The sequence below is a fragment of the Taurulus bubalis genome (genome assembly GCF_910589615.1).
Source record: "Taurulus bubalis genome assembly, chromosome: 13".
NCBI lineage: Eukaryota > Metazoa > Chordata > Actinopteri > Perciformes > Cottidae > Taurulus > Taurulus bubalis.
The window spans coordinates 19,830,924-19,842,370 of NC_136601.1; the positions used below are offsets into that span (position 1 = coordinate 19,830,924).

Consider the following 11,447-nt stretch of genomic DNA (forward strand, 5'->3'; position numbering starts at 1 on the left):
TTTTAAATACTACTGCAATTTAAATGCATTACAATGTATAATGGGATTTCATTCTTATGACATGTTTTGTAGTTTTCTTTTCTGATTTTTAATGTTTGGAGTATTTTTTTAACTTGTAATAAACTAATAGGTATAGCTGTGACCATAACATCCTTTTTTTACAGTCGATTTACTGTTATTTTAATTTGTCAATTCAATGTGACAGTAAACTCCTGTCTGTATTTAATTTCAGTCGCGTGCCAAGGAGGGCTCGGGTCGCGCGGCGCGGTGCCACTCATCGCGCGCAGCCTCAAAGGTTTCACGTTGCGGGCGCGTGCTCGTGTGCGCGCTCACACACCGTCCATTGTGTTTTTTTTTTGTATTATCAACAAGGAAGACCACCGTGGCGTTAACGGGTAACCGAGCCGGCCAAGCTGAACGACAAGCGACTCGCGGAACCATGGCGGACGAACAAGAAATAATGTGCAAGTTGGAAAACATCTTGGAGATACGGTGAGACTGCGGAGACCCGGTTGTTGTCGGACGTGCGACTCGTATCGATGAGCGCTGTCTGGGCTAACGGTAGCCAGCCGGCGGCCCCTTGGCTTCGCTTTTGTTACTGAGCTAGCTAGCTAGCTAGCTAGCTGACGTTAGCCCGTCTGCTGCGGTGCCTCGGGCTTTAACATTTCATATTCAGGCTGTAGCTCGTTTCCGTCGGGTGTTAGGAGGCAGTCCCCGCGGGCTGGAGGAGAAACACGCACACACAGAAGCTGAGACCAGGCGCACGTTCGCGTCAGACCTGTGTCAGCTATCCAGATGTGTATCAACAAAATGCCAGATGTGTGCGGTGCTAATTATTTACGTGGCTAAGCTAGCAGCGTAGCTAGCAGGCGCATCGGTCTGTCATCATCTGGAGTGGTGTTTGTTTCCTCTGATGTCTTCTTCTTCTTCGCAGATGTGCATAACTCACATGAATGCATGCACTATAAAACGACAATACATTGTTTCATGGCTGAGGTAATTACTGCTTTATATCAACGCGTTCTGCGAGGTTATTCATAATTGTATGCAAATTCAAAGCACTGCCATGCAGATGGGGGAGAAAGAAAGTAATGTATGGCGTTTTAGATCTTTAGAAAATCTCCCTTTTTGTTTGCACCTGTGAGGGAAACGGCCTTGACAGCTGTAGTCTCTGTTGTCTGTGCCACTGTCTGCAGGAACAAGACGGTCCAGATGCAGAAGATCAAGACTCGTCTTAAGGTTGAGTTTGATTCTCTGGAGTCTGAGGAGAAGCACCTGAAAGAGTACAAACAAGAGATGGATCTGCTCCTGCAGGAGAAAATGGCCCACGTGGAGGAGCTGCGGCTCATCCACGCAGATATAAATGTGGTGAGTCCTACGTTCAGAGATGGAGCAGTGCTGCAGAAATCTCAGTCCAGCTTTCAGATGACTTCAAGTTAGCAACAGCTCTGAGAACAGCGATGCTAAATCAGCAACACATAGTCAAGATATAGTAAATGCAATTTCAGTCCCTGTATTGTTTCCTGTATACAATGTGTAATGACCAGGTACAACCACGCACAGCTTATACAGAGCATATTAACTTGTGCACTTCTGAACTACCCATTCTTGTCCTCTCAGATGGAGAGCACCATCAAGCAGTCAGAGAACGATCTGAATAAGCTGCTAGAAACAACTCGGCGCCTGCATGACGAGTACAAACCTCTGAAGGAGCACGTGGATGCTCTCAGGATGACTTTAGGCCTCCACAGACTCCCGAACCTGAACGAAGAAGAGGAGAAGCTCTCCCTGGAGTCAGTATACACACACGCGCACACATGCATGCACGCACGCACGCACTCACACTAAAGTGCATGCAAGTTACAGTGAAAATTATTTGACAAGTGTTCACAGTGCACCTACGGTCATGTTTTAGGTCTCATTAAATGTTCTTACAACATAGTGGATTTACAGCTGATTATTTGCTTCTTCAGACATATGCAAAATAACTTATTCAACATTTGTATGAAACACTTCGGCATATGATGAACAGGTTTTATTTTAACTTAATTTCCATTGTGCTTTTTCACATATCAACAGTCAATTCTGAAGTTTACTATTCCTTAATCTTGGCAGAAAGCTGCTGCTGCTGTGTTACTAACTTAATCCCACCCGGGTGCAAATAGACACTGAGAAGAAAAACTATAACTTCATTAAACTATATATATATATATATATATATATATATATATATATATATATATATATATATATATATATATATATATATATATATATATATATATATTAATTATATAAGTGTAAAAGATACAGCAGCTAGCAGATTATATATGTCACGGTCACAGAACAGAATGTGATGATATGTACACAGTAAAAAAACAAGTTGATATTGTGTACAGTGCAAAGCCCAAATTTACTCAGGTTTGTAGGGACATATAAAGTATATTGGTTAATTTCTTATCATTTATTTGATTTCATTTATAGGGGACAAGTACATATACATTTAGCATTCACAAAGAAAAAATGGTCCAAGAATGGAGCCTTGCTGTACACCAAGGTCCCCTAGAGTCTTCTGTATTATATTAGGATTAGTTCATAACCCCCAAAAAATACAAAATTGACCATTGATGATGCAAGTGTGAACAGCACATACTTCAAAACTTGATTTTAACAGATTCATTTATGTTGACAGTAGCGATAGCCTGAACTAGGTAAATAGCAGCGAATTCCTCCAATGTCTGCCTTCAGATAAAAATGCACTTTGACCACAGTACAAGTAACAAGTACAACATTGTGCAATAGAACACAAGTAACCCGAACAGCATTATAAATAGTGGTTTAATGCCAGTTCTGTTTGGTGGTGAGGGGCAGAGATGCTCACTAGTCATTTTCTGGAAGTCCAATTCTAGTCTCAAGCCTAGGTCAAGTCTCTTAGTCTTTGTCATCCAGTCTGCGTAGAACACTGCACAACTATATCTTAGAAATTTAAAGCATATACTGTATTATCATATTGCTCCTTTATCTATTAGCAGTGTCAGTATTAGTATTCAAACAATACTGGAATTTCTAACTTTGATACAATACCTTGAAATACCTTGTTTATCGAATATAATATTTTCGTTATGGAACTTTGTCTTTTTGCAACTTCATTATAAACACAATGGTCATGAATATTTCAGGCGTGATGAAATATTGAGAAGAATTGCGATCGTAGTCCATCGCACTGAACATGAAAACGCCCTTAAAGGGAATATTCTTTGAGTGGGACATGATCTTCAGGTCATCAGTGGTCTGGAAGAACCCAACTCATTTGTCAGATTTTTATAATTTATTATGGAAGGTTATGGAAAGGCTGGTTTAGCCCCAATGTACACTATTGACAGCTAGTTATATTGATTATCTCAAGGTATTGTCATTGTGTTTGGGCTAGGGCCGGGCGATATGGCCAAAATATTCCACCCAAATATAGGTCACTTCATATCATCTTGAGATCTCTATCTATCTATCTATCTATCTATCTATCTATCTATCTATCTATCTATCTATGAACTAACAAACTAGCAAACTAGCATGTTTTCTAATCATTTAATAAATAAATTGTCTATATAAAAAATAACCACATGGTGAAGCCTTGAGTTATAGACCCTGCAGGTCTAATCAGATTAAGACAATGAGTTGATTGATCAGATCAAAATGCTAAAAAACACTCTATTTTTACTCACAAGACGTCTTTGATGTGTCTTGGCAGTAATGTGGAGGACATGTGATTAATTTCAGGCTCACAGAAAAGTATCTCTTGAGCTCTGTCAGCCTTTTCAGAAATTCCTGTCCAGCTTCATTTCCCCCTCCGTTCCTTTTAAGATTCTGTGTCTTCTGAAACTGCTGAACAATAAATCAATTTTGAAGCTTCAGAGTCTCTGTTATCCACAAAGTGCAGTCCGACATCTGTCAACTGTGGATGACATTAAGATGGAAGAGTTTACGATGAAGCAAAACTGAGATGACGGCGACGGCTAGTTTACTTCGTGATCGGGTTGTTTAATGGGATCGAGGATTTAGTGCACGTTTCAAGTGCACGTTTAGGATGCTTGTTGAAAAGGTGCTTTTAATGTGAGATGTTTCTCTCCCATCGTACAGATGGAAACAAAGACCCAGTTTGGCTGTAATGTTTCTGCCAGTTGATTTAGGGCCCTTGATGTTGATTTCAACATGTGTTATTTCTCATTTTGGTTTATGGGATATTTGATGTGCCGTAAATTAAAAATATCTTTACAAATGAAGAGCCCCATTTAGGAGAACGTTGCTTTTCACACGGGCCACATTGTTGGCAGGCCGGCCTCTCAGTTTGGCCGCATCCTGTTGTGGAAGCTCGCATGATGAGTTCATCTGTCCAGGTGGTTGGCGTCTCTCTTTTCTGTCTCGGGTGTGCTCCTCAATGTACCCTGAGTTTACGAGATAGTTAAAAAGTTCTGACTGGAGTATTCCTTCGGTGCCTTTTCTTCCTAGACACATGACACCTGGGAGATGTTAGAACTTGCATATTTGAGTGGATATCTAATTAAACACAAATTAACAGTAATGATACTTAAATCATCACGCCACAGGCCCATGGGGAGTGTTTGGGCACATTTTAAGATATGCTTCGACGGTGAAGTTGAAGATGCCGAGCATTCACACCTCTGTAGTAGCAAACAAATCCAACTTCAACGTGAGCCCTTATTAAGACATATCAAATCCTCTTGAAATGTTGAAGTGAGTTTGTTGATGCTTTGCTGGATCATGGTCACAGGGTATACGACCCATTACAGTTGTTCTGTTAATGCTCTACTCTATTGCAAACCTATTTTGAGAGAAACCTGAGAGCCTAAAGAAATAGGATATCACTTTTTTATTTTGAAAATGGGCCAGTGAGGCATAAAGTCCAAGGCCACATTTCTTTCCCAGCCCTCCTCACTCACGGTCACACTCGCATGCAAGCAGACAAACACTCTCACAATGAAAATACTTTTGCTCAGAGTCGTTCACATAAAGGGGATGTGCGAGATTGGCGATAATGTTCTCCAATTTTAGTCTCCTTTTTTTATTCGCCTTTGCCACTCCACAGCTCTTGATACAGAGTAGATGGGATAATCTCAACTGTGATATGATTCATAAGTTCTAAATAAGCATCACACCTAGCTCGGTTTTCTCTCTTCTTTTCTTCTTCAAACAGTTACTTTGAGAAGCAGAAAGCAGAGTGGCAGAAGGAGCCGCATGAGCCCGCCATCCCAGAATCCCTCGCTGCCGCGGCGGCGGCAGCACAGCAGCTTCAGGTTTCCAGGAAGCAAGATGCACGCCAGACGGCCACCTTCAGACAGCAACCCCCGCCCATGAAGGTATTGCTCTGCCTGACCTAAAATAGCCGCATCTGTTAAAGAAAGGCAAAAAAAAAAAAGCTACAGTTCAGTTAAGACCTAAGTTATAGTTAATTAAGCTGCACTTTGTGGTTTGTTTCTCTGTCGTGAAAAAGCTCTTTGAATTTCCACGATGTAATTGGCTCCTAGTTGTGCCGTATGTAGAGAAAACAAACTCGGACACCACCCCAACGTTGAATAAAGAAAAGAATAAGCTTCGTCACACAGTCATCTCTTCAGCACAGCGAGGAAGACATAATGTGAAGTGATTGCTCTAAATGTACTCCCCCCCCCCCCCTCCCCCCTCTCTCTCTCTCTCCAGGCCTGCCTGTCCTGCCACCAGCAGATTCACCGTAATGCTCCCATCTGCCCGCTGTGTAAGGCCAAGAGCCGCTCCCGCAACCCAAAGAAGCCCAAGAGGAAGCCTGATGAGTAGATCCTACTTTACCTTCAGCTTCAGTCGGGTTCAAAAGGGACCTGGTCCAACACACTGATCTAGGATCAGCCTCGTACATCACAATGTATGGGTGAAATCACAGATTTGTGCTACAGGACAATTTCCAGTCCCAAATTTAACAAATTGTCTTAGTACCTTTTTTCATGAACTGTCAACTGAAATGTCCTCATCTCGTTTGGTTTCATCAGTGCTTTGGATGTTTGTATGTAACTGTATGACTGTAGTAGGTTTACTAGCCCCTAACAATGTAACTGCAATAATGCAAAGAGGAACTTGATAAAATGTCTAAATAATTTTGCCTATGTTGCTAGTTTCTTTTTGTTTGTTTTGTTGCCTTAGATATTGTACTGTACTTTCACATTTTTTGCAATGCATGCGTGCTTCCATGGCTGTCTGTTGTGTATTTCTTTTGTGCCAAATATAAATTGGATAGGTATAATTGAAGTTAAATAAAACACAATGTTGTTTTAATGTTTACAGTGTTCACGGATGATAAAAAAAAAAAAAAGGCCAGACTCATTTGCTCTGAACAGTGTTGTGTGTTTAACTTTAATACAGTGATATCAAATAAATGGCTGTTTTCTACTAACCCTGTTAGCATGTCATTTTTTTTCTTCTTCCCCACACGTAAAACAAAGGCTCGACATTTGTTTCGGTTATTTAGCGGCGTGAACGTAACCCGAGGACGCCGCCGTCAGCGTATGGATTAGTGTTTATTGGGCGGGTTTATCCTGCGTCTCAAAAATAAAGAGCCGGCGACATGTTTTAACTACACCACAACACCGTCATCCTCATTGCATTAGCACTGTGCGCCCGTCACGTCTGCAGCTATCTGTCTGCAAAAGGACAGCGAGGTCTTTCTAAATGAGTTCCAGTTGCTTTTTTGTCAGGGTAACCCCTCATTTCATCTGTTGCCAGGGCAACTCCACGTTCCTTAGTCGTTGCTAAGGCAACCCCAGGTTGCTGTGACCCGCACATCTCCACTGAGTAGTTCCTCCCGAATCCAGTGAAGGGCAAATCGATGGGACCCCACCCAAAGGTGCACACGCCTAGAACAGAAAAACAGTCGGATTTAAAAATCACGTGAATCTGGTGAAAGTGACACAAATCGGTGGTCAGCGAGAGTGTAAAACTGTGTGAGAGGGTGAGTGTGTGTGTGTGTGAGTGAGTGTGTGTTTAGTCTGCCCTTCAGGGTTTGGAACTGCAGTTGTGTCTTCTTCCTCCTGATAAAGCTCCTCAAGGCCAGAGCAGCCTGCTCCTGCTCACACACGCTGCAGCCCGCGGGCTCGTGGAGCTCCACCTCCGCAGCCTGCAACACGACACGGCAACACAAACCCAAGTGGCGACATTAGGCATCATGGCAACACACAAACAAAAAAAGAGAAAAACAAATCACACGGAGAGTTTTGCCTGACCCGCGCCATCTTCTCGCTGACGGCTTTGAGCCTCAGCAGTGAGAGCAGTTGAAGCGGGACGCTCTGGACTTCGGGACCTTGACATATGAGCTCGTGGGAGGTTCGTGCGGTCTCGCGCGCCGCACAGTCTGAGAGAAGGAGGGGACATGTTCTACATTTTCTGTCTCTAAACTCGTCCCAGGCGATATCTTGTCCCTCTTCCTGCTACTGCTGCTGCTTGTGACGGACACGAGAAGTCATCCGTCGGCAGTGGTTCCTCAAGGCGTCTTCCTCCTTTTCCTCCTCCATGTTACAAAACACAGCACGCGAGCCTTAATTATTACCTACAACCCGACGATAACGTTTAGTTGGTGACGTAAGAATAACGTAATAAACCCGAGTATCGAAACCAAGAGTTAGGAAGTGAAACATCAACAGACTTTTAACCTCGAAACAAAGTTCATCGAGAGCACTGTGTTCATCTTCACCAGACGGTGTTTACGCGCCCTCTTCTTTTGGTGTTAATGACAGCTGCACTTCCTGCCATCAGCGACCGACGAGCGCCATCTGGTGGCCGACGCGCGCACAGGACGCTGTTTTACACGTAATGCAATGTCATTCATTTATTTATTCATCGAATTTATAGTGACAAGAATCATAATTACAAGTGCAAAACAATGTGTAATACCAAATATAAAAGGTGCAATATTTAGACAAAAAAAAGTGCAATATAAAAAGGCTGTTTCTGTTGATATATTTTCTCTTGCTTGAATATCAAGATGATTTTTTTAATGGAAATTAATCTCTGTTTGTGGCAAATATTCATCATCAGTTGTATTAGTTTTGTTGCACTTTGAATTTACTGTACATGATGCTCCTATTTTTGTCATGGCCTCATTACTATAACTGCTTGAGTACTGTAATGTCTGCTTTTGTAAGCAGTACTGATCTAACTCCAAGTGGCAGAACTATGTTAGTAATGGCATATCAGTTTACTCAGTGATTTAGCTTTGTGGATGTATATTGATAGTTTAGACATAAATAACAAGTGAGGCTGATTACACATGTTGGAGACGTCTGAGTCTGTGCCAATGCCAAAGACTCACAAAGACTCTCTTGCTTCCTGAAAACCTAAAGTCACAGGATCTTCTACCACTCAAGGGACAGCATTGTGACTGATCAATTACAGATTAACTGCTGATCGATTGAATTATTCCACCACTGTGTCCGGCAGGAACATAGTTGGAAGCAAGTGGTGTTTGTGTGCGTGGTATTTACTCAGTTGCTTTTATTTGTCACACACACACAGATATGTGGCCTCAATGGATGAATTCTTGGAAGAAGAGGGACATTAAACAGACCAACGGAGACAATATCTCTTCCCTGAGGTGAGATATGTTCTCTCATTACCAGCCGCGTTGTGTTAAATGTTGATACAACACATTTAAAATTCATTGGCCTCTTTAGCTTCCTTCAGACCTTCTTGAGAATTCATGAAATGATAAACCTCTCAGCAGAACTGTATTGCACTGCAACAGCTTGGGTCCACGTTTGCTTCCTGTCAGCTGATTCTATTGACGTACATTACAACAGGAAATAAACAGGAAAAACGTTGAGAATGTTTACGTTTGCAGCTGTGAAATGGTGTATCGGATATGGCCTGTAATAGACATGGACGTTCATCCATCATTCAGTGTGATTTTCCTCTTCCTCATGTCATTGTTTCTTACGTCCAGAACGCCACAACACCTACAGCTGGAATAATATCCCATTTAAGGAGCTGTTTTGGAGGAGGAGCAGCAGACTAGATGGAGACAATGACATTGAGATGATGAGAGATGGACCATAAAACCTTCTGGAACGACTGGAAACTAAAAGAGTCAATTGACATGATTTTATATTTGAATGACAGTGTGTCTGTAATGTGTTTTTGTGTGTCTCCGTCTTCCAGAGACTGCTGGAGGAGCAGCTGGAGGACGACAGGGAGGCTCTTCAGAAGCAGCTCAGCCGGAGGGACGAGATCAATGCGGCATAAACTCACAGAGTAAGGAAACACCAGGAAAGCAAAAATGTTCTCTTGAAACTTTGATTATTGTGTCAGATTGTTTCATTCATTCGTTTTTAAATATATTTATCCGTCATTCTATCCCTTTGTATTGATAGTAGACGGTGTAGATTAGAATGAAACCAGGGGAATTACATAGTATGTGTCGAAAACCACTTGACTACATGCATGTTCTATGTATTTTTCTTATTTTATTTCATTTAATTATTTGTTCCCTTTACTACCAAATGAATGGCCATTTTTAATTCCTTCATTATTACAAGACCCATTGCGATTACATGATCAGATTATCAATATATGACCCAATATAACTGCTCGTCAATGGGTTCAGACCCATAAATGTGCTCACGAGTCTTCATCAAGATGTTATGGTAGGCATATCATAAGATTGCTAATAACCTCATACAGTGCTGCCACTTTACTGAAAGCTCACAAAGTCATGCTACATCGTGTTATTGATGTTTATAAGACATTGTTCCATACATCATACTAAGAAAGCATAAGCTGTTATGATAGTTTAGAGCGCCTCTCTATGTGTCATCATAACTAAAGTTATGGCAGTCATAATGTGCCGTGTCACCCAAGACTCAGATTCTTCTTTAAAACACAGTATGGATGCTTAACTTACAACACATAATGTCCACCACTTAAAATATGTTATAAACCTTGTTATGAGTTGTCATGCATGAGTATTAAATTGTATAACGTGTTATAAAAAGTCTTAGAAATACATCATTGTGTCTTAATATTGTGCTTAAAATGCAATACACACATGACCTTCATATAAAGCGTAACCATATCTTCAAATAATATTGTACAAAACTTTAAGCAGCATTTTTTCATTTCCAAACAACAAAGTGCAAATGCAGATTCAAACACGTTGCTTTTATTACAATGAACAACCCCTTTAAATGGTTTAGGTGCCAAGGTTCAAGATTACATCACTGTTTACATGATAGTGGTTGTTTGTGTGCTTTTTGGAATCTATTCACAGGCACTAATCGTGGAAAATAACAAAATGTCAAATTAATATGTCAAGATGCTCCCGTGGAAAGGATATCATATATTGATTTACCTTATTAACAATGTAGTATATGTAAGGTTTTGCCCACTCAGATGGTATAAATATCTGTTATGTGTTTTGTGTTGTACAAGGTTTTGATTGATCTTCCACGAAAACTGATACAAAGAGTCTGTTTGGAACAGGAGGGACTTGATATGTTTTTTAAATGTTGGATAAAATGTCTGTGTTTACAGAGACTGCTAAACAAACTAAGGGACTTGAAGGGCCTGGAGGAGACGACAACTGGAGCACATGAAGAATAAAACATTTTTGAAACTATCAAATCAACCAGTAGCAGTAATTGATATCATAGTTGTTGCAGTAATGAATTAAGTTATTGCAGTTTTGTTGTTGTTGTTCTCATAAGTGTAGTATTATGAGTAGTAATTGTTGTAGTAGTAGTGGTAGTAGTAGTAGCAGTAGTAGTAGCAGTAGTAGTAGTAGTAGTAGTAGTAGTAGTAGTAGTAGTAGCAGTAACATTAGTATTAGACGAAGTCATTGCTGTAGTAAAAAGTCATCCAAATGTATCTTATGAAAATATCATAAAACATGACATGAAATATGCATTAAAAGAAAACATAGTATCCCATTAAAATGTCATAAAACTGTCATGTATGCTATAAAAAAAGTCATAAAACAGTAATAGTATTGGTACGATTAAGATGTCATAACAATGTCATAAAGACGTCATGGGACATGCCTCAATGTGTCTGAGTGCTACAGGCAATTCAAAAAGCCTTTGTGTGGCAGGCAATAACGAAAACACCGTACTGGGGTTTGCCTTAAAAATGTCACAATATAAAAGTACTGTCAAGTATATCAACAAGATTTATTATTATTTGTATGTATTCTTTGTAAGAGACAAGGTGCGGTCAGAACAGGTTTAATTGTCAGGCTGCGATGGGAAATGTGTTGAGTTTCTGCTGTCGTTGGTTTCAGAAAGTAGGTTGAGTGAAAACTCTGAGTTAGTTAACCCTGAGATGAGGGAACTGGATCCGGTTGTGAGCCTACAAGCAAGTCTCTTGATGTGTCTATTGTACATGTTTATTGATTTAAAGGTTTTTTAAATCTTCAA

At 40.6% G+C, this 11,447-nt stretch overlaps 2 protein-coding genes across 2 annotated transcripts; one reads left to right on the plus strand and one right to left on the minus strand.

Annotated features, from left to right (window-relative positions):
• Positions 1–388: 388 nt before the first annotated feature.
• On the plus strand, positions 389–5,837 carry zc4h2 (zinc finger, C4H2 domain containing). Its single transcript, XM_079229053.1, has 5 exons — positions 389–492; positions 1,197–1,368; positions 1,621–1,793; positions 5,213–5,375; positions 5,716–5,837. The coding sequence occupies exons 1-5, from the start codon at positions 440–442 to the stop codon at positions 5,827–5,829; spliced, it is 675 nt and encodes a 224-aa protein (XP_079085179.1). The 5' UTR covers positions 389–439; the 3' UTR covers positions 5,830–5,837.
• A 22-nt stretch (positions 5,838–5,859) lies between these two features.
• On the minus strand, positions 5,860–7,739 carry LOC306746182 (uncharacterized protein). The gene is made up of 3 exons (XM_079229054.1): positions 7,266–7,739; positions 7,036–7,159; positions 5,860–6,899 (listed from the first exon to the last, which is right to left on the minus strand). The coding sequence occupies exons 1-3, from the start codon at positions 7,272–7,274 to the stop codon at positions 6,679–6,681; spliced, it is 354 nt and encodes a 117-aa protein (XP_079085180.1). The 5' UTR covers positions 7,275–7,739; the 3' UTR covers positions 5,860–6,678.
• Positions 7,740–11,447: the final 3,708 nt, after the last annotated feature.

Coding starts and splice junctions, on each gene's coding strand:
- zc4h2 (XM_079229053.1), top strand. CDS start 440: ATGGCGGACGAACAAGAAATAATGTGCAAGTTGGAAAACATCTTGGAG. Junction 493..1,196: donor GAAAACATCTTGGAGATACG/GTGAGACTGCGG, acceptor CACTGTCTGCAG/GAACAAGACGGTCCAGATGC. Junction 5,376..5,715: donor AGCAACCCCCGCCCATGAAG/GTATTGCTCTGC, acceptor CTCTCTCTCCAG/GCCTGCCTGTCCTGCCACCA.
- LOC306746182 (XM_079229054.1), bottom strand. Junction 6,900..7,035: donor GCAGTTCCAAACCCTGAAGG/GCAGACTAAACA, acceptor TTTCTGTTCTAG/GCGTGTGCACCTTTGGGTGG.